Genomic DNA, 27,102 nt, shown 5'->3' with positions numbered 1-27,102 from the left:
CAAAGTGCTCTGCCTAATCCTCCATAACTGTGTGTGCAGTTGGTTCCAGGACATTAGAGAGACAAGGTACGTGAAGAAGGGCTGTGTGTACCTTGAAAGCTTGTATCACCAACAGAAGTTGGGCCAATAAAATATACTACTTCACTCACTGTGTCTCTCTAATTATCCATAAAGTCTTCCTACATATTATTAGATATGGTGCTAGATGTTGATTGTCTTTCTGCCAAGATCTGGTCTGTTGCGTTTTGGATTTAGATTTGGATTCTTCTTTATCCTTCCCCTATGTTTAGCCAGAGTGGCCAAGGCAGTGTTATCTTAGTTTATCCTTCCCCACTAGGCATCAGAGAAAGGAGCTACCTCCTAACCCTTTCCCTTAAGCAGAAGAAGGAGTGCTGCAGTTCCTACAGGGAAAGAGAGGACTAAACACTGCTGAAGTGCATTTACAGCGTTGCCCTATTAATCTGCAAGGCACTTAGAACTTTGGGGATCAAAGTTGTAAATCCTGTCAATAGCTACATTTGTTTTAGAAACTATGTATCAGTTGACAATATGCCTGTTTATTTGAAGAGTTGTATGCTGGATGCTAATGATGCTTCCATTCACCAGAGGAAAAACAAAAAACAAAAACAAAAATCTAGAGGGATCAGACTGGCCTGTCAGAATGTAAGACAGATGATTAACATATCAGACAAATGGCCCTAGGGAATTTGACAACAAAATTACAGAAAATGGCAATGCAATGAATATAATAAGCACGTTCTAACGTAGCATTTTGTTGTCTCAAAAGCATGCACGAATCGTCTATGTACTGTATTCTTTAAAGAATGTTGAGACTGATTCTCTTTTCACTTAAATTCATTTTACACTGGCATCTCTCCTGATATATTTTGGTGTGAGCAAGAGGAAAATTGGCTTGACTATAACTGTTTTATCATATTATTATCAAAATGCGGGCCAAATCCTGACATCCTTACTCAGTTTACTCAATCCTTACCTAGGAAATATCCCACTGAAATCAATGATAATTTTGCTGATTAAAAACTGACCTTCAATTTCAGGTTTTGGTGCTATATTAGTATTTCCTCAATATAAGAAAAACTAAGGGTATGTCTACACTAGCAGAGTTACATCGCTGGCAGTTACATCACTGCTCAGAGACGCTGAAGGGAAAGCACTGTTGTGTGTTTACACTGTCAGCTGCCTGCACAAAAGCATGTTGACACTTGCGGCACTTTCACTGGTATTCAGAATGGTGCACTCTGGGCAGCTGTCCCACAGAGCATCTCTTCCTTTTCTGCCGCAAAAGTTGTGGGAAGGTGGAGAGGGTCATGGGACATCCTAGGTCCTGTCCCAATGCCCTGTGATACATTGCTTCGCATCCCAGCAATCCATGTGCTTCCATCCGCATTTGGCACCATCTTTCAATGGTTGGTGTAGTGCATCTTCTGCCTCTTTGGTCTCCAGGAATGGATCCTGCACTATTGACCAATATGCTGCTCGCTCTCACTAACAAGTCACAAGTGGAAGAGGAGTTATTCCTTAAACTACAAAGGCAAGAAGAGTGTGACATTGATCTCGCCAAGTGTAGCAGCTATGACACGAGATTGCTTGTGGCATTCACAGAGGTGCTGACCACAGTGGAACGCTGCTTTTGGGCTCAGGAAACAAGCACTTAGTGGTGGGATCACACTGTCATGCACGTCTGGGATAACGAGCAGTGGCCGCAGAACTTTCAGATGAGGAAAGTCACATTCATGGGACTGTGTGATGAGCTCGCCCCAGTCCTGCGGTACAAGGACATGAGAAAGAGAGCTGTCCAGCTGTTGGAGAAGCGCATGGCAATTGCACTGTAGAAGCTGGCTATTCCAGATGGCTACCGATCAGTCACTAACCAGTTCAGAGTGGAAAAGTTGACCATTGGACTTGTGTTGACGGACGTGTGCAGGGCCATTAATCATATCCTGCTCCAAAAGACCGTGACTCTGGGCAACGTGTGTGACATTGTAGATTCCTTTTCACAAATGGGCTTCCCTAACTGTGGGGCGGCGATAGATGGCCCACATATTTCAATTCTGGCACCAGACCACCTAGCCACCGAGTACTTTAATTGGAAGAGGTATTTCTCTGTGGTTCTCTAGGTGCTTGTGGATTACGGTGGGAATTTCATAGACATTAACACAGGCTGATCTGGAAAGGTGCATGACACACACACATCTTTCTGAACACTGGCCTGTTCAGGAAGCTACAATCAGGGACTTTCTTCCTGGACCAGAAGTTCACCATAGGGGAAGTCGAAATGCCTATTGTGATCCTGGGAGACCCTGCCTACCCCTTAATGCCATGGCTTATGAAGCCATACATGGGGAACCTTGACATTGTTGAGTGTACTTTTGTCCATTTAAAGGCCCGCTGGCACTGCCTATATGTGAGGCTGGACCTCACCGGTGACAATATTCCTATGCTTATAGCCATGTGCTGTACACTATGTAATATTTGTGAAGGGAAGGGTGAAAGCTTTACTCAGGGCTGGACAGCTGAGGCTCAGTACCTGGAGGCTGAATTTGAACAGCCAGAGACCAGGTCTATTAGAGGGGTGCAGCGTGGGGCCATAAGGATTAGGGATGACCTGAGGCAACAATTTGAATCTGAAAGCCAGTAATATTTGTTTCTATGCTCGGGAGTGCAGTAATACTAGGAGGTGATTGTGACTGGTGCAGACGATGCACTGTGAAGGTTTAAGAAAACTGCCTGTTGCTTTGAAGGGATCTGTTTGCTTTCAATTAATGGAGTAAAGATTGCTTTCAAACACAATTTAAAAAAACAACAACAACGAGAGGAGAGAGACAACAAAAAAACACATCAGTTCTGTGGTGGATGGGGGAAGGGAGAGTCCCAGGAGGAGGTGGGGTCCTGGGATGGTTAAAGATTTGTGTATGTCCAGGTATCATATGCAACCTTGTCCTTTGGAGTACAGTGCAGAAAGTACTGTACTTCAGCAGGGCTAATCTGCAGTGGGTACTGGGAGTCTGCAGGGCTGGACTGTGACGGGCAGGAGTGGAATGCAGCGGGTCCAGACTAGAGCCAGGAGGTTGATAAGAGTGTGTTGGTGAGTCTGGTGGGCGCATGGGAAAGAGTTTTGTAACAGCAGCTGTAGGGGAGGGTGGGTGTGGAGCTGCTCAGTTTGCAGCGTTAGTAGCGCCTGGAGTGTGTCCGCTTGGTGCTCCATAACGTTTAAGAACCACTCCGTGGCTTCATTCTGGCATGCTGCGTTCTCCTTTCGGTCCCTCTTCTCACTGTCCCGCCACTCCTTTAATTCTTGTTTTTTGGCTGCTGAGTGCATCATGACATCACGCAGAAAGTCCTCTTTAGTTTTTCGTGTCCGCTTTCTAATTCTGCGCAGCCGTTCAGCCAGTGATAATAAAGAGGGAGCCTTGGCTCCCAAGGTAATATCTGTGAAGCCAAAATGTAACATTTTATAGACGCAGTATTGTTTACTCCTCTGGGGTAGAGAAGAGCTCCTGGCTGCTTGCATCTCTGACCTCTGAGTTGTGCTCTGCCTCTGGGTCCCCCTCCTCCTCCACATGCTCATCCAATATTTCCTCCTCCTGGATCAGTCCACTCTTGACTGGCACATGAGCCGCTGAAGTATCCGCAGTGGCCTTTGCAGTGGAGGTGGGGTCGCCACCGAGTATTGCATCCAGCTTTTTGTAGAACCAGCAGCTCATCGGTGCAGCACCAGAGTGGCAGTTTGCCTCCCACACCGTATGGTAGGTGTTCTGCAGCTCCTTCACTTTGATCCTGCACTGCATTGTATCCTGGGCATGGTCCCTTTCTTTCATGCATCGTGAAATCTGTCAGTAGGAATCATAATTCCTATGGCTGGAGCGCAGCTGGGACTGGACAGCCTCCTCTCCCCAAATGCTGATGAGGTCCAGCAGCTCAGCATTGCTCCAAGCGGGGGATCGCCTGGTGCATGCAGCAGGCATGGTCACCCAGAAAGATGCACTGAAACCACTGCACGCATCACAGAGCAAACAGGAAGGGGACTTTCAAAATTCCCCAGGAATTAAAGGGATGGTCACCTGAGGGCAGGGCAGTAGAATTCAAACCGATGACCAAAGAGGCAAGAACAGACATTGTGGGATACCTCTGGGAGACCAATTGCCACGCTGTAATCAACCAGGGTGTCTACACTATAGACCCAGCGCAGAAAGCTCTATGCCTCTCGTCAGGGTGGTTTTTTTACTGCGTTAAAACTGCGCAGTTTCTGTGCACTAAGTGGCTTGGCAGTGTGTACACCTCGGGAGTTACACCACAGAAAGCTGCTTTACCGTACAGAAACTTGCCAGTGTAGACAAGGCCTTGGAGAGATGAATAACTTGGATATTACGTTTATTTTTTTAATTAAGAAAATGACCTCTCCTGCCAAAATCAACGTACACATTAGCACTGCAGGGTCCAAATCACAGTTTGTCAAATTGAGTATATGACTAGAGCTTCCAAATGTTTCATCGTGTAGACCACATTTTAATATAGGGATTAATCCATAGACTACCGGCTTTCCAGTTCCAGAGTATGTGGAACACTTTCTCTCCCATTTATGATCACAAAACATCTGTTTGGCAACTATAACAATGGTTTGCATAGAATTTAGCACTGGAAAAGTATTTAAAGGGTTTGTTGCTGATTTTAATGTAAATCTGCAGCTGGAAATAAGAAGAACCAAAACCATATGAGCATCTTGTTCTTAGCAAACCATAGGCAAGTGCTCCTTTAATCATCAGTGGTTCCTGGATCATAGTCTGAGAACTTCTGAACTACTGTGTACTATAAAAACAACTTAACACACCCTACCTGGTAGCCAAATGTATTGTTTTGTGATCCGTGCCGGGGGATTCCAGGGTTTTCACATGATGTGCGAGTGGGTTCTAAAAAAATAAAAATAAAATCAACACAACATAAGGTATTTTTTTAGTGAAAAAAATCTGTGTGTCAACAAATACATTTAATTTAACCATTTGGAGAACAGGATCAGTAGAAGTATCATGATTAAAATGGTCATGTTTCACAGATAGTGTTGAATAACACAACACAATAAATCAAAGTTTTCATACACGAACTGGCAGGTCTAGGAGTGGGAGAACCAAACAGAAGAATCCAATAGATCTCAGTAAAATGGATTTCATCTTACCTATACATCGAGGAGAAGAACCACTCCAAGTTCCATCTGCTTGGCATATCCGAGTACTGGACCCAACCAAAACAAACGGAGGATTGCAGCTGAAAGAGACTTCTGACTGGTAGATGAAGCTCTTGCCTTCTCTTTTCCCTTGAGAAGGTACTCCAGGGTCACCACAAAACTTTGCTATGGACAATTATGTGACATATAGAAAGCATTCAGCATTTGCTAAAAGGTATTAAAATAAGACTTACACTAAAGTACCTGAGCTTAGCTGAACAGTTACTCCAAATCTCATGTCTAGCTCTTATACATAACCAAATAAATGGGAGTTTTGTGGGAGCAAGGAAGGAATAGAATCTGCACAACATGATGGAGAGCCAGTCTTTGCTAGTACTGACTGCAGTCTCAAGGTTGAACTAGCTTTGGTGGCTGATTAGAATCCCTATGAGAGAGGCAGAGGGAACAGCTTGGAGATGTACTGTGTGTCTGGTGATTCCGCCAGTTACAAAACCTTCCACATCCACAGCTCTACTGTATCCCCTAATCCTATATTACATCAGCATACAAGATGCCCCGCAGAAAACCATTGCAGAGTATGACAGTCCTCTGCCTGCACAACAGAACCTCATAACACCTGGTACTTATAGCATCTTTCATGCTCTTGGAGGGAGCAAAAGAAGTTGTCCAAAGAGAAACAGATTTAAGAGTGGCAGCTTCTTACTTCATCTTACTTAACTACAATTGATAACTTAGGTATGGAGTGAGATCACTAGAAAGTTAGTGGGGCTAACCAGAACTACAATAAAAAGAATTACATTAAACATGGAAAGCAGTTTAAGTAGAAATCTGAAAGTCAAACATTAATAGACATTTATTAAATAGAATATGTATCTGCCAGTAATAATATATTCTAAATCAGAGTCTTAAGGCTTTGAGTTTATCACCTGCAAGGATTTTCTTCTGTCCATGGCATAGCGTTGAATAACTGGCTAGATGCATGCTGGGTGAGTTTTTTGGCCTCTCCCTGCAGTATTAGGTATTGGCCATTTTCAGAAGCTGCATACAGTGTTTCATGGGACCAGTGCTATGATCAGCTATGATATATTCTATGCCCCCGAACTCCACATTCTCTGATATAACCTCACTGGTAGCAGAGAGGCTCCACATACCGATACTGAGATTTGTTTGCAAGATAGGGATCTTAATCTATGACTATTTGGAAATTCACACTACATAGAATCATAGAATATCAGGGTTGGAAGGGACCCCAGAAGGTCATCTAGTCCAACCCCTTGCTTGAAGCAGGACCAATTCCCAGTTAAATCATCCCAGCCAGGACTTTGTCAAGCCTGACCTTAAAAACCTCTAAGGAAGGAGATTCTACCACCTCCCTAGGTAACGCATTCCAGTGTTTCACCACCCTCTTAGTGAAAAAGTTTTTCCTAATATCCAATCTAAACCTCCCCCACTGCAACTTGAGACCATTACTCCTCGTTCCGTCATCTGCTACCATTGAGAACAGTCTAGAGCCATCCTCTTTGGAACCCCCTTTCAGGTAGTTGAAAGCAGCTATCAAATCCCCCTCATTCTTCTCTTCTGCAGGCTAAACAATCCCAGCTCCCTCAGCCTCTCCTCATAACTCATGTGTTCCAGTCCCCTAATCATTTTTGTTGCCCTTCGCTGGACTCTCTCCAATGTATCCACATCCTTCTTGTAGTGTGGGGCCCAAAACTGGACACAGTACTCCAGATGAGGCCTCACCAATGTCGAATAGAGGGGGACGATCACGTCCCTCGATCTGCTGGCTATGCCCCTACTTATACATCCCAAAATGCCATTGGCCTTCTTGGCAACAAGGGCACACTGCTGGCTCATATCCAGCTTCTCGTCCACTGTCACCCCTAGGTCCTTTTCCGCAGAACTGCTGCCTAGCCATTCGGTCCCTAGTCTGTAGCGGTGCATTGGATTCTTCCATCCTAAGTGCAGGACCCTGCACTTATCCTTATTGAACCTCATCAGATTTCTTTTGGCCCAATCCTCCAATTTGTCTAGGTCCTTCTGTATCCTATCCCTCCCCTCCAGCGTATCTACCACTCCTCCCAGTTTAGTATCATCCGCAAATTTGCTGAGAGTGCAATCCACAGCATCCTCCAGATCATTTATGAAGATATTGAACAAAACCGGCCCCAGGACCGACCCTTGGGGCACTCCACTTGATACCGGCTGCCAACTAGACATGGAGCCATTGATCACTACCCGTTGAATCCGACAATCTAGCCAGCTTTCTACCCACCTTATAGTGCATTCATCCAGCCCATACTACTTTAACTTGCTGACAAGAATACTGTGGGAGACCGTGTCAAAAGCTTTGCTAAAGTCAAGAAACAATACATCCACTGCTTTCCCTTCATCCACAGAACCAGTAATCTCATCATAAAAGGCAATTAGATTAGTCAGGCATGACCTTCCCTTGGTGAATCCATGCTGGCTGTTCCTGATCACTTTCCTCTCATGCAAGTGCTTCAGGATTGATTCTTTGAGGACCTGCTCCATGATTTTTCCAGGGACTGAGGTGAGGCTGACTGGCCTGTAGTTCCCAGGATCCTCCTTCTTCCCTTTTTTAAAGATTGGCACTACATTAGCCTTTTTCCAGTCATCCGGGACTTCCCCCGTTCGCCACGAGTTTTCAAAGATAATGGCCAATGGCTCTGCAATCACAGCCGCCAATTCCTTCAGCACTCTCGGATGCAACTCGTCCGGCCCCATGGACTTGTGCATCATAGAACTGGCAGCATAGATTCCATTACAAAATTGTTACTAAGAGAAAGCTTTAGACTCTGTAAGGGCCTGATCCTGTAAACACCAATAACTGAAAATAGTACTTACTACTGTGAATAGTCTGATTGGCTTCAATATGACTACTTTCTGGTGTAAACTCTATGCTCTCTAGTAAACATATGCCACACTGGGATTATAGTTTGTAGAGATCTACATACATTTTTTTTAGCCTTTTTGCACACTGAGGTCTAAACGTTTCTTCTGAGTGGTTATTTGATGGGTAAAGTTCCAAATTCTCAGGGGAAAAAAAACTTTAATTCCCTCACAAGGAATTGGCATTCTTGGGAGCTAGACAATTTTTACAGAAAGAGCTCATGTGGAAACTCCATCATTCATCTGAAATGTTTCACAAGCCTTTCCCAGGCAACATGCTATTGTTGGATGCCCACTAACCCTCTTTCACATGGGTAACTAAGGAAACGAGACATGGTAATTCACAGGAGCCTTATTTTTCTCTGGTATGGAAAGATGTGCATATAAAACACCCTACATTTGTAGCAGGTTGGAGGGTCTGGGATTCCTCCTTCTACTAGTAAAAGTTCAAGTGATTTTACTTTCCAAAGAAATCTGACGAGCAACTGAAGAACAAGCGACAAGTGGCCGAAAAGTAAGTGATAAGCGAGAGGTGAGCGAGGAAAAATAATTAGGATAAAATATGAGATTCAAACAAATACTTACGTAAGCACTGAGGTACCTCGCCGCTCCAAGTTCCATTCCCAACACAGGTCAAAACAGCAGGAAAGGACAGTTCATAGCCTGGGGAGCAGACATAGCTAATACTGAATCCCCAGTCAAAATTTGTTCCTTCCAACCTTCCATTAGAGATCTGAGGAGGAGTTGGGCAGGTAACAGCTGCAATAACATTCAAAGTGATTAGGCACAGCTGCTGCAAATATCCCTGGTGTACACAGTTACAAGAAAAAACATTTGTGTTCATTTAATCTTTTTGGAGGACAATACAAGTGGTGACAGGTTATCTTCCTGACTGTATTCTTGCAACACCACTGTAGCTAATATTTCTGGTTGCCTCCATTTCTGGGACACGATTCTTGCAAGATACCAGAATTTATAATGCAAAGTTGAATGCCGCATCCTGCCAGTTGGGAAGATAACACATGGAAATCACTGTATAGTCTATATAATATAAAATATTTGATAAAATACTAATAGTGTTCATGACAAAATGATTTTTGCTGACTGTTAGGCATCCTGAAGTATAATTATGTTCACTTACACATGGTCATAACCCAATTCTTTCTTTCTGTTAGTCAATTTAGAGATAGTCTGGTTTTTAAAACACAGGAATGAGATTCAGGAGCGTGTGTGGCTACACTCTCTCTCTTGGTAGGTATCGCACATTGAGAATTGTCTGCCTCATGGGTAATTATTTACCAGGACGCATCTTACTTCTGGATGAGGGGAGAGGGTTCTGCAATTCCCTCTTCTTCAGAGACTGCTAGTGCTGCTGCTCCTGACAGGTAGGAGAGGGACTTAAAAATCCCAACTTGACTTCCCCCTCCTCAGACCTGAGGGTGGCAGGGGGAGATTTTGAAGGCAACACTCACTCTAGGTTTGAGCAGGAGTGAAGAACACAGGTCCGTCCCTGCCCCCACATGCCTCAGGTCTGGTGGTGCCCAGGAGAGTATCAAAAACATTAGCATCAGAAAGGGTTCCACAAAGAATGATAGGGAGGTAGTGGTGCTATTTGATTTTTTTGTGGGGGAGGACAAGGGATGGCTGCAGGAGTTACTGACTTTGAAGGATGAATGGGTGGGAGGAAGAGAGAAGGAGAAAGGGGGTGAGATGAGGGAGGATGTGAATGAAAAGGGAGAGAGAATGGGGAAAGCAAATTGGATGGGGAGAGAGACAATGAGAGAAACAAAAGAAGAGATGAATGAATGACTGAGAGGGAGTGAATAAATGGGAAATAGTGAATGAGGAGAGCACCAGTGGGAAAGAGCAGAGTAAAGAGAAAGAGAGCAAGGGTAACACCAACAGACCCTGGTTGTCAGGATTGAACCTGGAGCCTCTGGAGCTTAGTCCATGAGCCGCTACCACATGAGCTGAAAGCCAACTGGCTCTCAGCTGAGGCTGTAGAGCAGACTCATTCATCTCTAAGTTGTCTCGGTGCCACTAGCTGGGACAGAACACCACACCCAGAAGGTGTGTGGATTCCATAAGTGAGAGTAGTTGGATTGATCTTAAGGGAGGGAGAGGGAGTACGTGGGGAGAGTGGGCAGCAGTGAATGAAGACAAATGAGGAAAGGAGAGTTGAGAGACCATGTGAATGGGGGAGATGAAGGGGTTGCACTCAAAAGCTTTAAACTTACACTTAGTTAGCCTGTCATTCTGCATGCAGAAAAAACATTAAAGGGAACACTGGTCAGGAGCACGAGGTTCTTGCTGTGTGACCTGTAGAAGCCACCTAGCTTTTCTGTGCATCAGTTTCACCATTAGTATAATTCTATATAATGGGATTATCACTCTTCTATACATCACACGGGTGCTTGAGGCTTCATTCATTAATGCTTGTTAAATTCTTTGAGAATCATAGAATCACTGAAGATTAGGATTGGAAGAGACCTCAGAAGGTCATCTAGTCCAACCCCCTGCTCAAAGCAGGACCAATATCAACTAAATCATCCAGAACTCTGGGTGGAAATGCAAAATACCATTATTTTAATAACCTTTTAGCCAAGCAGGAGACCAAGAATTTGGGGGTGACTTTAGGATTCCCTTTTTTATTGGGCTAGGGGTTGTTTTTTTTAGAGACTGGGTGCTTGGGCCTTTCCATGTCTGTATAGTACTCAAACTGGAGGAGAAAATGTGATAGCATGGCTTCCAAAATGATGGCATTTGCCACCTTCTTCAGAGTGGTTATGACCTCAGTGAAATATTGTTTTGGGTTGAGTGAAAACCTCATTGAGGTTGGTAGGCGTGAACTCACCCTTCATTCAACGTAATTGTAAGAATAGGCCCCCACCAAAGATAAAAGGAATGTGTGACCCTGCCCAGGAGCTTTTGCAGAGTATTATTTTAGGATGTGTGTGCGTGTTCATGGAAAGGCAAAACATACAACAAAATGAAAAAGACAGCTTGAAGGAGCAGCTGAAAGCACAGTGGCTGACTTTAGAAGAAATCTGGGGAGAGGTTTATGGGTTGGGGTACAGGATGGAAAAAGTGTTGTTAGTGCTGTGAAAAAAATAAACTGTTTCCTGCTATTTGATTCCTTCTGCATTCAGAGACACAGAAGTTTGTGCATTCTTTGCCAATAAACAAAACTGCATCAAAGAAATCTCTATCGCCAATTTCTCCTCCAAACTGGAACTACCGATTAACCCCTGAATTTTGGGTTAGGCCCTCAGGTTAAAAGGGGTAGCTTTTACCTTTTTTAATTCTTTTCTTTTCTTTCTTTCAAGCGGCAGCATCAGTAAGAAGTTGGGGTTTGGGATAATCACCAACACTCTTACCCTGCACCAATTGGATATAGTCCGTTTACCAAGCAGCTTTATTACTAGTCACTATAAAAGGGACTTTATGTTCCAGCTTCCTGGCTCAAAAGCAAGGGAACAAACAAAACATTTCTTACTTGATAATCTCCTTTCTGCTAGGAGCATCTCCCATAATTCTGAACTGTATGTTCTATTCCCTTCCTGTCTCCCATTTTTGGAGGCAGTTCAAAGCTGCAGCGCAGGCTGTGCTAGCCGGATATGCCAAACCCGTGGAAAAAACACAGAAATTGGGCTTGTTTTTGGCTTAATTGGCTTGTGAGTTGCTTGTTGGCTAGTTTTCGGCTTGTAGCTTGTTGCTTGTTTGGCTTGAAGCTTCTTTTCTTTGATTAGCTCCCAGCAAGCAGGGGCAATGGGCAAGCAGGGACAAGGAGGGGAGAGAGTCAGGGTTGCACAGTGGGCCCACCACAGTCCCCAACTGCACGCTGGGGGAGATCTAATCATATAGAGGGGTTCTTAAGGATTGGCTTGTTTCGGCCTTGTTTTGAAGTGGGATTAGCTTGATTTTTGGCTTATTTTGAAAGTTGGAGTGCTTATTTAACTCTTGAAAGTTGGCAATGGTGGTGCTAGCCACACCCCCTTCTGCTTCCTCAGATGATGCATTTCTAAGCTGCAAAATAGCTCTTAGAAAATGATTTGTAACACTACCTTCAGTGCCAACTAATTAATTATGTGCAGTAGGCCTCTGCCTTTTGGTAACTATCCAAACAGAATGCTGAGCCTTTGCTGTGAAGCCGTCCAGGGTAGGTAGAATTGTGGGAGATCTTGACAGCAGAAAGGAAATTACTGGGTGAGAAAATTTTCCATTCTGCAGCCCAGCATCCACCACAATTCTGATATGCATGAGAAGTAGCAAACAGTGAACAAGATTAGGGAGGGACAGAAAAGTGAACATAAGAAATAGGGAAAAAATATTTTTGAACTGCTCGAATGGCCATGTTATGTCTGGACCATTGCCTGCAGCACTTTCCTGCCAAAGAAGGCCTCGGTGGAGACAGAAAGACTACTTTATAGTGCCTGGTAGAGGCGCTAGCTGATAGCTATGTGACTGCTCTGCAGATCTCTGTGTTGGAGGCACATGCTCTTTCGGCCCATGAGGTTGCCAAGGATTTTGCAGAATGAACCTTGATTCCTTTAGGACCAGGGCTGTTGGATGCCTTGGGTGCCTCAGCGATGCATAGTCTGATCCATCTAGTAATGGATAGTTTGGATACTCTAAGCCCTTGGCACCTGGGGATAAGAGGAAATGAACAGGGAGACCCATTTCCTTGTGGATTCTTTACACATGATATAAGTCTTTAGTGTGCTTCTTCCATCTGGGGTGTGCCACTGCATCACAGTCAGGTGCTGTGCCCATGGGCAGAGTGAAGGAAATCAGAGGTTCAAAGGGACGGGTGGTTAAAGCTTTCAACATCAGAGATAGGACCAACTGAGGAAAGATTGGTCCGACCGCTGGTCTGGGCAGTCTGATTGCTCTGAAAATTCTGGATACCTGAGGGTTCTGCCAAGGATCCCGAGGATCCTACTAATAGTACAAGACTTATGGCTGATATCTGGTGAACTACCCTGCTGGGCAAAAGGCCCTTATCTGCATCTTTCTGAAGGAAGTCATAAGTGGCTGGAATCCCAGGATCCCTTGGATATGAGATGCACTCTTGGCACAACAAACTGCACGTGGTCTATATGGACAGGTATGCTTTATAAGTCTTTATAAGTCTTCATGTGGAAAAACTCTCCTGAATGAGAGCAGAGTCCTGATTACTTTGGAATATAGGCCGAGTGTGGCTAACACTTTTCTTTCAATAGCCAGGCTGTCAGTTAAAGGTGACCTGGGTCTGGATGGAGGAATGAGCCTTGGAAAAAAGAGGTCTGGTCTTGTCTGAAGCGGTGGCTACAGTGTCAGTTCTATCAGATCAGAAAACTAGGGTTTTCTTCGTTGATAAAGAGTCAGGGCTCTCATCCTTCTCACCTTACCTTTCAGAACACCTTCCCTAGGAGAGAGAAGGGTAAGAATGCATATTGCAGCTCTTGCGGCTATCTCTGTGCCAGAGCATCTGTCCCATGGACTTAGGGTCTGCTTCTCAGGTGAAGAATTTCTGCCATTTTGCATTGCTGTAATTGGCAAACAGGTCAAGTTAGGGGAAACCAAACATATGCAAGATCAGAGTAAAGATTTCCTGGTTCAGGCATCATTCAGAGTAGTTGACTTTGTGTCAACTGAGCCAGTCTGCCTTTTGGTTCAGCTTTCCTTTTATGGGTATTGCCTTTAGGGAAGGTGATGTCTTGTCTGCCCATTCTATTGTCTCCATTGCTTCTGCATTTAGAGCTACGCTCCTTGTTCTCCCTTGGTTGTTCCTGTACGCAACTATGGTCATGTTGTCTGGTTGGCCCAAAAAGTGATTGCACGTTAGGTAGTTCTGCCATCTCACTAGTTTGACAGCTCTGAGCTCAAAGAAATTGATGTGGTAGTCCTTTCCCCAGATCTTCAGTTACCCTACACTATTCTGGGTCCCAGAAGTGTTCCCCATCCCTTCAAATTGGTGTCTGTTGTAACAACGTGAAGCCCAAGAAAGGATATGGGAAGACTCGTGTGGATGTTCTCTGAGACCTTCCATCACACTAGGGGATCCGGCACCTCATTGTGAATCAGTGTCTGGTCTTGCCTTAGCTTGAGGGAATGGGCACATGCCCGCAGAAGAAAGGTCTGATATGTGACCTCGCCATTGGGAGACCCATATGTGCAAGATCAGAAGGCCCAGTGAATTGAGACACTGAGCTGTGGTTGGCCTCATGCATTTGTCCAGCATGGATATCAGGCCCTGGATCTTCTGGATCTTCTGTCTAGATCTTTGTCACTGAAGGGTCTACCTCCACTCCCAGGTAAAGTCTGTTTGTCTAGGGAATCAGGGAGTTTTTTCCTGATGTTACTGCAAAGCCATATGCTTAAGAACATAAGACTGGCAATACTGGGTAAGATCAAAGGTCCATCTAGCCTCGTATCCTGTCTTCCAACAGTGGCCAATACCATGTGCCCCAGAGGAAATGAACAGAACAGGTAACCATCAAGTGATCCAAGTGATTGCTTGGAAATCAGGAATCTGGGCTCTGGCACTGTGTGTTGTGGCCTGTGAGCTTTGCCTTGCTGTGACTACTACAGCCACTTAAGACTCTGGGTGCAAAGGGCGGATCATAAGGGAGAGTCTTTGTCATGCAGAGGATTTTGATGGTTTGGAGGAAAATTCATCTAAATTGCCTTGGAAAAAATCTGGAGCAGAAGCTTCCCCTGCCAGGGTAACAGTCCCTTCTTGGATACCCTTGGTGTTGGTAGTAACCAGTAGATTGCTGTGCTGGCTTTGATAATGAGGATTGATACTTCTTTTCTGTCTTAGCTACTAATTTCTCTAATGTTTTCCCCAACAGCTGTAAGTTTGCATGCACCATTTAGAATGAGCAATGACTGTTCCTGGGTGTAACATGACATCCATGCAGCCACCAATTTAGAATCCATTGCTGGTCACAAATCACATCAATTGTTTGCCCAAGACAGGACCTGAGACATCTTACTCCAAGCAAGGATCATGCCCCTAGAAGATGAGCCTCTTGTTTACCATGAAGTAGGTTTTCCTACTAAATGTATGAAAAAAATTTGGTCTGGACAGTTATAGGTGAAGCTTTCACATTGCTGTGCAGTTTGTCATCACTCCTATGGTATAAGGGTCTTGGAATGAAATCCGCTTCTGAAGGTGTGACCTATGTCTGCTGCACCAACCATAGGCTCCCCAAATTTATGGATTTTCTTTGTTTCTACCTACCTAAATATTTTAGTTTAACATTTGGTTTAATGAGGTGTCCTCATTGGAAAGAGAAAACATGTATCACAATAATGCTTGAAAGGAAAGATATTTTATTACTAAGTTCCTTGCCGGCCATCATGGAACAGTTTGCAGGTTTTTTGTTTTATTTGTTGCATGTGTGGTACGTTCCCCCCTGGCTGTTTACAAGATGGAGGGAGCACACTATTCATCCTGGCCTGGTGACCACACAACGGACGAGAGGTAGCGGTGACGCAGGCTTCACTTGTGAGAAAATTTGCTATCTGTCCCTGGATGCTTGAAAGGCTGCTTGCCTGCTCCCCAGTCTAGATCGAACCCAAGTAAGTGCTGCAGGAGCAACTTAATATCACCTGGATGTTTATTCAGGAAAGCAAGATCATTTAGAAGGTGGGAAGGAATTTCTCATTTACGCCTCTGTAATCCCATGAAGATGCAGCTCCATGGGTAGTGGAATCCTCAGGTGTGTCTATACTGGTCAGGGCCTTCCTGAAGTGCTCAAGGCTTTCATGTGGATTCAGCCTGTGGAGCAGGGAGGGGTGGAGAGAGAGCCCTTTCCCAGGCAGAGCAAGGGTTTATGTCTGATGATCAGAAGGCAAAACTCCCATTCTGAAGCTGCCTCAAATCTGAGCCCCATTCCCTGGCACAGCGAGGGTCTTTGGTTGAAAGCCAGACAGACACAATTTCCATTAGGCTGCAGGCTGAGGCAGGGCTGCACGGGGGGCACAGGCTTCTTTGCATTCCTGGCCATTCTGCGGGGTGGGGAGCACTCTGTCTACATTGTGAGCCAGGGGTGTGATTCCCTTGCTTATGTACATATATCCGTGCTAGCTCTCATTGAGCACCTGCAAGTGTAAGCAGCAGTGTAGCTCAGTAGCATGGGCAGTGGCAGTACAGGCAGAGCTGAGCTATGCTGAGTACATACCCTCTGATTTCAGGTGGGTTGGTTCTCAGCGGGGCTCAGCTGTGCCATGTTACTGAGCTACACTGCTGCTTACATGCATGCTAACTTGAGTATGTGTCAGAGGCAGATTACAGTCTTGTGGGGCCCTGGGCCAGAGCAAGTTGGGGCCCTCCCCATCCCTTCTGCCTGCAGCCCACTCTGTCCCCACCCAACGCTCCTCCCAGGGAGCAAGATCAGGGCACAAGGGATTCTTACGCCCACCCCGCACTCCTGTCCGGGGGAACAGGGTCAGGGCGCGGGGGCAGGAGTGCTAGGCAGGCAGGAGAAGCCCCCACGCCCTGACCCTGATCCCCGACAGGAGTGCCAGGCAGGCAGGTGGAGTGGGGCAAGCCGCCACACCCCGACCCCACTCCCCAGCAGGAGTGCTGGGCAGAGTGGATCAGCACTCATGGACATCAATTTTTCCAGGGCCCTCCATTTGGCTGGGGCCCACGGGCAGTTTTCCCAGTGGCTAATTTGCCACTGGTATGAAGCACATCCCTAGCTTATAGTGCAGGCATAGTCTGTGAGGGAGATAACCCCCAGCACACACTCCCTCAGTGGGAGAAGGCAAAGGAGAAGGAATCTAGCCCCTGATTTTCACCCTACTTTTTCAGTGAAAAAAAGCTGCCTTAAGAAGGAAACACTTGCTTTTGCTTTTGGGGGGACCCAGATTCTCTGGGTTTTGCAGAACTTAACTCAGAGGATCACAAGAATCCTCTGGTTCACGGTGTGCAGCAGAAGAGTTGTGTAGGTGCTATGCTTCTTTCCACTTGGGGGGGGGGGAGGGAGAGAGAGAGGGAAACAATAGACCAGAAAGGGTCTAATCTTTATGCTTCTTTATGCCCCAGGACTTACCTTCTGGGTCAGCTGAGGGAAGGTCTCCTTGTCCTCCAAACCTCCCTCCTAGTTCTGCTTCGCTCTCCTAGTGGGGGTTTTCTGTGGTGGAATCAAGACTAACTGGTGGGAAGGCACCAATATTCCTGTCCGCTCAGAGTCCCATGTCCTAGCAGAGATAGGGGTGGGTGTTTGGGGGCAGATTGGGCATTTTTTACTTTCTGCTTGGCCTGAGAAAGGTGCTTCACATTTAGAGCACTATTTGGATTTTATCCGTTGCTTGCACAGCTGCTCTGCATGCCTGGAAGGGGGCGGAGGAGCTCGGCAGGGAGATGCTGCAGTGGAGGCTCTGGGTGGCTATGACCACTGTGCTGCTCAGATCCCAGACCAGGAGGAGGTGAGGAGACTTGAAAGCAAATGAAAATGCTTTAACTGACCCCAAAATGGCTAAAAATAACAAATCTAAAAGAAAAGGATGGGAGTGAGTGAACCACCATTTATTTGCTGCCACGGAGGCAGAACATCTGGGAGCAAACAGGAGAAGGGGGTGTGGTTAGCACTGGCTGTGCTTCAGCTTTGAACTACCTCCAGAAACTGCAGACAGGAGGGGAATAGCGCATATGTAACTGAGTTGACGCAGACAATGGGCTGCAGAATGTCTGTTGGCAATATAGGGGAACCCGGGTCAGGAAAGAATAAGTAAATGACCGCAGCCTCAAAATGAAGAAATAAATGATTTAGTTGGGGATTGGTCCTGCTTTGAGCAAAGGGTTGGACTAGATGACCTCCTGAGGTCCCTTCCAACCCTGATATTCTATGATTCTATGAATAAAAGTGAACACTGCCCTGTCAAGGTTCTATCAACAATAACAGCAGAGCTTGAACCATTAATAATGTATATCTGCAGTGGATTCTGCTTGGGGTTTCAGCTGAAATTGGTAGTAAAAAAGAAGTGATATTTAAGACAGTTTTACTGAAAAGTACAATGCCTGACTGACATTTACTTGTGAATGAACACACACATCCTTGTCTTGCGGAGACCAATGTGGGAGAATCATATGCATCTAGTATTTCAGTGGCAGCTGGAAAATAGTGTTTGCATACTCTGAGCAGTTCACTGTCCACTTATTGTATCTAAATTGTACCAAATCCTCCTAACAGTAACAAATAGCTACTATATATTCCAAATAAATTGTTATATATGATACATTCCTTTTGATTACATATTCAAAATAAACTATAATATTAGTTTAAAAGTGTACAACTTGTCATTGTACAGAAATTTGCATGGAATAAAATAAGGAATTTCTGAGAGCATCAGAGATTTCACATATGGTTATTACTTAATATTTGTACAGTGCATAAGTGTGTACAGTGACTGACTGACAGAAGAGAAGTGTACCTTCCCCAAAGAGCTTACAACCTCTGTCCTCATCTGAAAGTTGAACTTTTCCCTTCATACTCTGGTGTATACCCACCACTCCCAGTTAATGTCCTTTGGGTAACAACAGCCCAAATAAGGTAGAGCAAAGTGAAAGACAGGATTAAGGACTTTGATTCTCTCTGAATGGTCAGAAACAGAACTGGCCAAACACAGAGTAAGAGTGAGGTTCTGACTGATGCCTCTGATTCTGCCCCAGCCAGAATTTCTCCTTAGGGGTCCAGCCAAAATTGAAACCCCCTACTCAGACCTCTCCAGCGGGCCTGAGGGAGCCCAAGGCTGAACCTTACTCTAAGATAAATATAACATTTGATGAAAAAAGGGAAGAGAGGCAACATAAAAGCAGAATATGTAAGAGAATCCATCTTGCATTGCCTGACTATTGTGTTCCCTAGCAGACTGATAGGACAACTTTCATTTAAAGAAACAGTATACAAAAAACAGAATTATTGATACATACACCTCAGATTAATATATAATAACTCTGATTACCATGCCTGGGAGAAAGAGAGAATTCCTTGTGTAATCAGTTTTGTATGCAAAAACAGTAGTATTTGATGATGGTTAGTAATTAAAAGTAAAAAAAAAGAAGAGCATTTTCTTGAACAGCAACAAATTTGGAGCACTTGAGAATGAACTGCATTCAAAACACTGGGAGCAGAACTGAAAAAAAAAATGCACCCTACAATATTGACATAGCTGGGAGGAGGTGACAAGGCTTGGTAGGGCATACATGGAAGAAGGAGAGAATAGAGCTGGAGATGCAGATCTGAGAGTCTTCAATTTGAAGACATGAGAGAGAATGAGCCCAACCAAGGGGAAGCATAGACAGAGAAAAGGGAGGATTTATCAAATATTCCTAGAAGATACCTCTAGAAAAGTGGGAAGGAAAAAGAACCGCTTGCCAATGCCTGGTTGCAGGTACGATTGGCTAGGTAGGAAAAGAAGGAAGAGAAGGAAGAGTCCCACAAGTCTATGGAGGAAAGAACCTTAAGATGGAGGGGGAGACTCACTATGTTAAGGGTAACAGAAATATCAAGGAGAATGAGCCTGGAGAAGATGCCCTTAAATTTAGCAAGGAAGAGGTTGTAGGTTACTTTGAAAATAGCAGTTTTGATGACATCACTAGAATAGTTTTTTGATGGTACATTACAATAAAATTCAGTTATAAGCTGCCAATTTTTTAACTACAGGCTACAGCAAGAACTTCCCTGTAATACCTGTAAATAAGGGATGCATGTGCAAGCAGATAGGAAGTGTGAAGGATCAGGGGATTTACTCTTTTGTTTTTCTAAGTTACACAGGAAGGAGGAAACATCAGATGCCAAACAAATGTACATTAGGGCATCAGCTGGAAATATTTAGACTTTGCTGTTAAAAAAACATGCTGAGTATATTAATACTACTGGAGAGTGTTGAACTTCTGTACCCTAAACAAGGGAGGGGTTGGCCAAAGTTCCTGGTGGGAAGGACAAGACAGTCCAGTGCTATCCAGCCATGGGGAAAAAAATTATTTACTGCAATCTAGACAATTAGAAAGTCCAATACCATCTAGGTTCACAAAAGACACTGCTGAAATATATCATATCCGGTAGATTAACATTATGCAGAAAAAGGGCACACTCCATTAAAATAAGGGAAGTCACCTGAACTCTCTCAAGCAGAAACTTAGTAAGAGGCTCCTGGAGCCCCAGTAAGATCTACACCCTAACACTGCTAACACTTTAAATTTTTGAAACAAAATAAAAGACACAAATGGTAAGACAACAATTTTTAAAGCCCCCCAACTCAATTTACCCTATAGACAAAATAAATATTAACATGTCCAGACATGTTTAGTCTTTGGTTATAATGATGAATGTTTACTTAGTTTGACTAACATGTTACAGTACACAATAGGTACAAATGTCACACACAAAAATGTTCTGATACCCAAAATCATTGTGATACCTTTACAAGTTGGGATTGTTCCACTCCATGTGCCATTGGTAGTACAGGTGCGAATTATGGAGCTGTTCAATTCCATTGTATAGCCGGGTTGGCATATATAGGTAACATTTTGTCCAACAACATAATCATCACCATATCTCAAGCCATTAGCTGGTATACCTGGGTCTCCACAACTGATTACTGCAAGTAAGGAGTTGAAGAACAGAAGGTAAATTATTAATGTGACTGTGTATCTGTGAGGAGAAAAAGCACATAGTCAAATTAATGATTTATTGCCAAAATATAGCAAATGTTTATTTTCAGCTACATTAGGTAAACATATATATCACTTAATTCATCTACCTAACACAGTACGTGGATACTTACTGCAGCTACATTTTAGGAAAAAATGAGTACACCTGTTCAAAAGTGAAAAAAATGGACTGTACTATTTTAATCACTTAAATGTCAGGATTAGAAAATGGTAGTTGGAAAACAAAGACACTAAAAAGAAGTAGGCATATGAGGATAAGCAGATTTTTTGCCAAGGACCACACAGTGTGAAAGTCACTCATCTGGATCTCCTTAAAGATTGTACAGAAATTTCCCAAATTAAGAAGTTAATGACTACAATGAGAGGGGAAAAAAAAAAACAAAAGTTTTACCTCTGGCAATAAGGGACCTGCAACAGATTGAGGAAGAGTATCCATCCTCCTGTTCCATGAAAATCAGAAAAAAAGTTTCCCTGATCCAGAACTTTGCAAATAAACACTTAATGAGAATGCCAGTTTACCACTGACAAAGAGAAAGTAGAGACTGAAAGAATGGGACCAGCTTGTTACGTATTTCTTGCACAGAAAATAAAACCAGGACACAATCATCCTTACAAATAACATATATGTCTTAAAAACAACCACCCAGAAATCAAATGCTTCCCAACCAGCTCCAAATTAAGGAACAGGGAGGGAAGAACATAAAGAAACAGTTGGTGGGAAGATTGACACAGCAGAGCAGTTGGATAGCCTCTGTGCTGTTGAGGAGGATGAAACTCTTGAGGAAGGAGAACATCAAACTGGAGTGGAGGGAAACAATCCCATATTTGGGACCATCCTTCCAGATGATGTCATGGTATCCTCTTGCAATGAGAATACCTCTCCATGGGAGGGAATCCCAGTTTCTAGGAAAAGACAGATAATAGTAATGGAGGATTTAATCATTAGAAATACAGAGAGCTGGGCTTGTGATGATAAAGAGAACCGCATGGTGAATTCCCTGCTGGGTGCAAAGGCTATGGATCTCTCAAGCCATCTAGACAGGCTTATGTGTAGTGCTAGGGAGAAGTTGGTGGTTGTGATACATACAGATGACCTAGGGAAAGATAGGAGAGAGGTCCTGGAAGTCAAATTTAGGCTACTGGAAACTGAAGTCCAGAACTTCCATGGTAGCATTCTCTGAAATGATCCCAGCTCCCCGGGCAGGGCCAGTTAGACAGGGAGAACTGCAGGGTCTCAATGCACAGATGAGATGATGGTGTAGGGAGGAGGGGTTTAACTTTATTAGGAACTAGGAAACCTTTTGGGAAAGGAAGAGCCTATTCAGGAAGGATAGGCTCCACCTAAACCAAAATGGAACCAGATTGCTGACATGTAAAATTAAAAGGTTGTAGAGGAGTTTTAAACTAAGGGCTGGGGGAAAGCCAACAGGTACAGAAAAGCACATGGTTCAGACACAGACATCCCTTAGGGGATGATGTACTAACCGGGATTCTCTATATCCTAGTAAGGAGGAGAGGATGGAAGATCATGAAGTACAGGTAAGAACTGAAGAGAAATAGCCAAATGAAAGAATCCCATTCAATTACATCACATACTGGCAGAGAACTAAAAAGTGACAAATTTTATAAGTGCTTGCATACAAATTCTAGCAGTCTAAATACTAAGGTGGAAGAACTTGAGAGCCTGGTATTAAATGAGGATATAGTAGACATCACAGAAACTTGGTGGAATGATGATAATCAATGGGACACGATAATACCAAGATACAAAATATACAGGAATAAAAGACTAGGTCATGTTGGTGGGTAAGTAGCACTATATGTGAAAGAAAGCATCATATTCAGTAAAATCTTAAATGAATCAAACTGTACCATAAAATCTTTATGGATAGAAATTCCATGCTTGAATAATAAGAATATAGCATTAGGAATATACTACTGACCACCTGAGCAGAATGGTGATTGTGAAATGCTCCAGGAGATTAGAGCATAAATATAGAAAATGCAGTAATAATGGGGGATTTTAATTGTCCCCATATTAACTGGGTACATGTCACCTCAGGATAGGGTGCAGAGAAAGTTTCTTGACACTACAAATGATTGCTTCTTGGAGCAGCTAGTCCTGGAACCCACAAAGGGAGAGGCAATTCTTGATTTAGTCCTAAATGGAGCACAGGATCTGGTCCAGGAGGTGAATATAGCTGAACCACTTAGTAATAGTGACCATAATATAATTAAATGTAATATACTTGGGGGGGTAGGAGGAAAGAAACACCAAAGAAGTCAACCACAGTAGCATTTAAATTCAACTGTACAAAAATGAGGATGCAAGTAAAATGGAAATTAAAAGGTAGAGTCACAAAAGTGAAATGCATGCAAGCTGCATTGAAACGTTTTAAAAACATTGTAATAGATGCTCATATTAAACGTATACACCCTAAATAAAAACAAAACTAGTACGAGGACCTAAAAAGTGCCATCATGGCTAAACAACGTAAAAGAAGTAGTTATAGGCAAAAAGACATCCTTTAAAAATGGGAAGCTAAATCCTACTGCGGAAAATAGAAAGGAGAATAAACTTTAGCAAGTCAAGTCAAGTGGAAAAGTATAACTGAGCAGACCAAAAAAGAATTAGAAGAGCAACTAGCCAAAGACTCAAAAAACTAACAGCAAAACAACAACAAACCCTACATCAGAAGCTGGAAGCCTGCCAAACAATCAGTGGGGCAATTGGAAGATCGAGGGAGAATTAATGGAAAGAGAAAGCGAAATGAAATCTTTGCATTGGTCTTCACTGCAGAGGATGAAAGGGAGATTCCCACAGCTGAGCCATTCTTTTTAGCTGACAAATCTGGGGAACTGTCCTGGATTTTGGTGTCAGTAAAGGAGGTTTTGGAACAAATTGAGAAATTAAACAATAATAAGTCACCAGAACCAGATGGTATTCACTCAATAATTCTGAAGAAACTCAAATATGAAACTGAGAAACTACTAACTGTGGTATGTAACCTATCATTTAAATCATCTTCTGTACCAGATGACTGGAGGAGTTTTTTTTTTAAAGGCTCCAGAGGTGATACTTCAAGTTCAAGTTGCACTTGAAGTCCACTTCAAGTTGCAGTGGGGGAGGTTTAGATTGGATATTAGGAAAAAACTTTTTCACTAAGAGGGTGGTGAAACACTGGAATGAGTTACCTAGGGAGGTGGTAGAATCTCCTTCCTTAGAGGTTTTTAAGGTCAGGCTTGACAAAGCCCTGGCTGGGATGATTTAACTGGGAATTGGTCCTGCTTTGAGCAGGGGGTTGGACTAGATGACCTTCTGGGGTCCCTTCCAACCCTGATATTCTATGATTCTATGATTCTATGATACTAGCAATTACAGGCTAGTAAGCCTAACGTATAGATGAACAAGATTTGTTGGGGAAGAGTCAACATGTTGTTTGTAAAGGGAAATCACACCTCACCAATCTATTAGTATTCTTTGAGGGGGTCAACAAACATGCACAGGATGATCAAGTGTATATAGTGTACTTGGACTTTCAGAAAGCCTTTGTCAAGGTCCCTCACCAAAGTCTCTTTAGCAAAGTAAGAAGTCATGGGATAAGACTGAAGGTCCTTTTCTTGGATTAGCAACTGGTTAAAAGACAGGAAACAAAAGGTAGGAATAAATAGTCAGTTTTCAGGATGGAGAAAGGTAAACAGTGGTGTCTTTCAGGAATCTGTACTGGGACGAGTGCTGTTCAAAATACTCATGAATGATCTGGAAAAAGGGATAAACAGGGAAGTGGCAAAATTTGAAAATTCTACAAAATTACTCAAGATAGTTAAGTGAAAAGAAGACTGTGAAGAGTTACAAAGGGATCTCACTAAACTGGGTGACTAGGCAACAAAACAGCATATGAAATTCATGTTGATGAATGCAAAGTAATACACATTGGAAAACATAATCCCAACTATACATATAAAATAAGGGGATCTAAATTAGCTGTTACCATTCAAGAAAGAGATCTTGGAGTCATTGTGGATAGTTATCCAAAAACATCTGCTAATAGAATGTTAAACCATTAGGAAAAGGATAGATAATAAGAAAATATAATAATGCCACTATATAAATCCATGGTACTCCCACACCATGAATACTGCATTCAGTTCTGGTTGCCCCATGTCAAAAAAGATATATTGGGATTGGAAAAGGTACTGAGAAGGGCAACAAAAATGATTAAGGGTAAGGAATGCCTTCTGTATGAGGAGATATTAAAAAGACTGGGACTTTTCAGCTTGGAGAAGAGACAACTAAGAGAGGATATGATAGAGGACTATAAAATCATGAATGGCATGGAGAAAGAGATTAAGAAAGTCTTATTTACCGCTTCACAAAACACAAGAACCAGGGGTCATCCAGGAAATTAATAGGCAGCAGGTTTAAAACAAACAAAAGGAAATACTTCTTCACAGAACACACAGTGAACCCATAGAACTCTTTGCCAAGGGATGTTGTGAAGGCTAAAACTATAACAGGGTTCAAAAAAGAATGAGAAAAGTTCATGGAAAATAGGTCCATCAACGGCTATTACCTAAGACAGTCAGAGATACAATGCCATGCTGTGGGTGTCCCTAGCTTCTGATTGTCAGAAGCTGGGAGGGGACAACAGGGAATGGCTCACTCGATCATTGCCTGATCCATTCATTCCCTCTAAAGAACCTGGCATTGGCCATTGTCAGCAGACAGGATATTGAGCTAGATTGACCATTGCTCTGACACTTTCGGGTGATTCTTATAACTCAAAACACTGGACTGGGACCCAAGGAAATGATAAATACCATGCCCCTTAGACCAAATGTCTGAAAAAGACTCCGCTGAGAGAAGCCAGAGGACTATGAGATACCACCTCTTCCTAAAGGGATGAGGAATTTGTGTTAGTAGAATCTTAACATACCGCTAATCTTGAGGTCTGGAAAACCTAAAGAAGATCAAAGTAGAAAAAACAAATAAATGTATTGGCCAAAAATAGGCATATCTGCTATAACCTGAGAAGGGAGCAATGTGGTACCCTCTACTTTGGATCCCGATGGACTAGTTTCCAATTATGCTTGGTTTAGAGTTTACATAGCCCAGTCCACTATCAGACATGTGTGACTGTCTCTGAGACCACTAAACTGAAGCAAAAGTCTTCAGTGGCTGATTTTATGGCCAATCACCTGTTGACAGGGGAGTTGACAATGAGCATTCACAAGGATTTGGACACATCCACAGGCGAGAGTCTGACAAAGAATGAGGACCAAGGAGAAACCCCTCATTCAAGAAAAAGAAGAAATAGGGATAAATATGCTCATCCTAGTGTAGAGGAGATTGCAGGTTTCAGGACCAGATCAGGAAGTGGGGGGAGGATGGAGGGGGCCGAGAGTCAGAGCTACAGGAATGGAAGAAGCAGCTGAGAAAGTCTCACTAAACTCAAAGGTTCTGCTGACTCACAGTTGTAAGAATGAGGACTCTCATCAGACAGAGACTGGCTGCAAGCCCTGCAGACCCTACATATGACCGTGACTTAGAGGTCTTAAGTTTTCATGGACTACCTTGAGTCTTTGGTGGATCACATCCCCCATTTCCATCAGCAGAGGCATAGCTCTCAGAGTGGGCCAAAGCACATCCATACACTCTTGGCGAATAACCATCTCGGATTGTTGCTAACTATGGAAAAGGGCACTGGTGTCCCACAGACAGAGGTGACAGTTACTGGTATGTACCAATAACCATGATGATTGCACCTCATGTCTTTCCCAGTGAAGAATGGAACTACAAGGGAAAGGAGAGGAAAGAAAAAAGAAGCAGAGAAGGACAACCATAGATAGGACTGTGGCCTTCCTGATCTCACTGAGTGTGCTGGGACCAGTTAGTTCCTTAGCCACTGTGCTTAGGTCTTCAGTAAGTGGCTAACCACCTCAAACTGTGTGATGGGAGGGAGTCCACTTCCAGTACAGCAGCCAGATAAGTCTTTTAGCTATTTAATGCAGAGGAGAGAGATGGAGAAGAAAGTATTGCTATGTCACAAGCAGCATTCTACAAAAAAGGAGAGTCCCTTGAGGAAGTTTTGTAGCTGTTTGTATGGGATCCAATAATTCATAAATGTTCTCCTACAGGACTGATTTGGGGTGAATAAGCTCATGGTAGGAGGTGACAATGCAGGATGTTAGCACTTCCAGAGCTCCTTTGAAAGTGATATGCAGACATTGAGTCTCAGCTGCTGTAAACTGGCATACCTCCACTAAGTCAATCTGGGGACAGAACAAAATGGGAATATTCTGTTCTGGGCACACTGCA

General features: G+C 43.5%; 1 protein-coding gene across 5 annotated transcripts in view; it reads right to left on the bottom strand.

The window, feature by feature from the left end:
* Positions 1–27,102, bottom strand: part of CSMD3 (CUB and Sushi multiple domains 3) — a 1,204,651-nt gene that overhangs the window by 43,576 nt on the left and 1,133,973 nt on the right. For all 5 annotated transcript variants that reach the window (XM_073330296.1, XM_073330291.1, XM_073330295.1 and 2 more), the window contains 4 exons: positions 20,531–20,710; positions 8,699–8,872; positions 5,192–5,365; positions 4,855–4,928 (listed from right to left, as the gene is read on the bottom strand). In XM_073330296.1, the coding sequence (XP_073186397.1) occupies positions 4,855–4,928; positions 5,192–5,365; positions 8,699–8,872; positions 20,531–20,710 (602 nt within the window). The remainder of the gene's footprint in view (positions 1–4,854; positions 4,929–5,191; positions 5,366–8,698; positions 8,873–20,530; positions 20,711–27,102) is intronic.

This window comes from Lepidochelys kempii, chromosome 2 (genome assembly GCF_965140265.1).
Source record: "Lepidochelys kempii isolate rLepKem1 chromosome 2, rLepKem1.hap2, whole genome shotgun sequence".
NCBI lineage: Eukaryota > Metazoa > Chordata > Testudines > Cheloniidae > Lepidochelys > Lepidochelys kempii.
The sequence above is the reverse complement of the archived record's forward strand: the minus strand, read 5'-3'. Positions and strand labels throughout refer to the sequence as shown.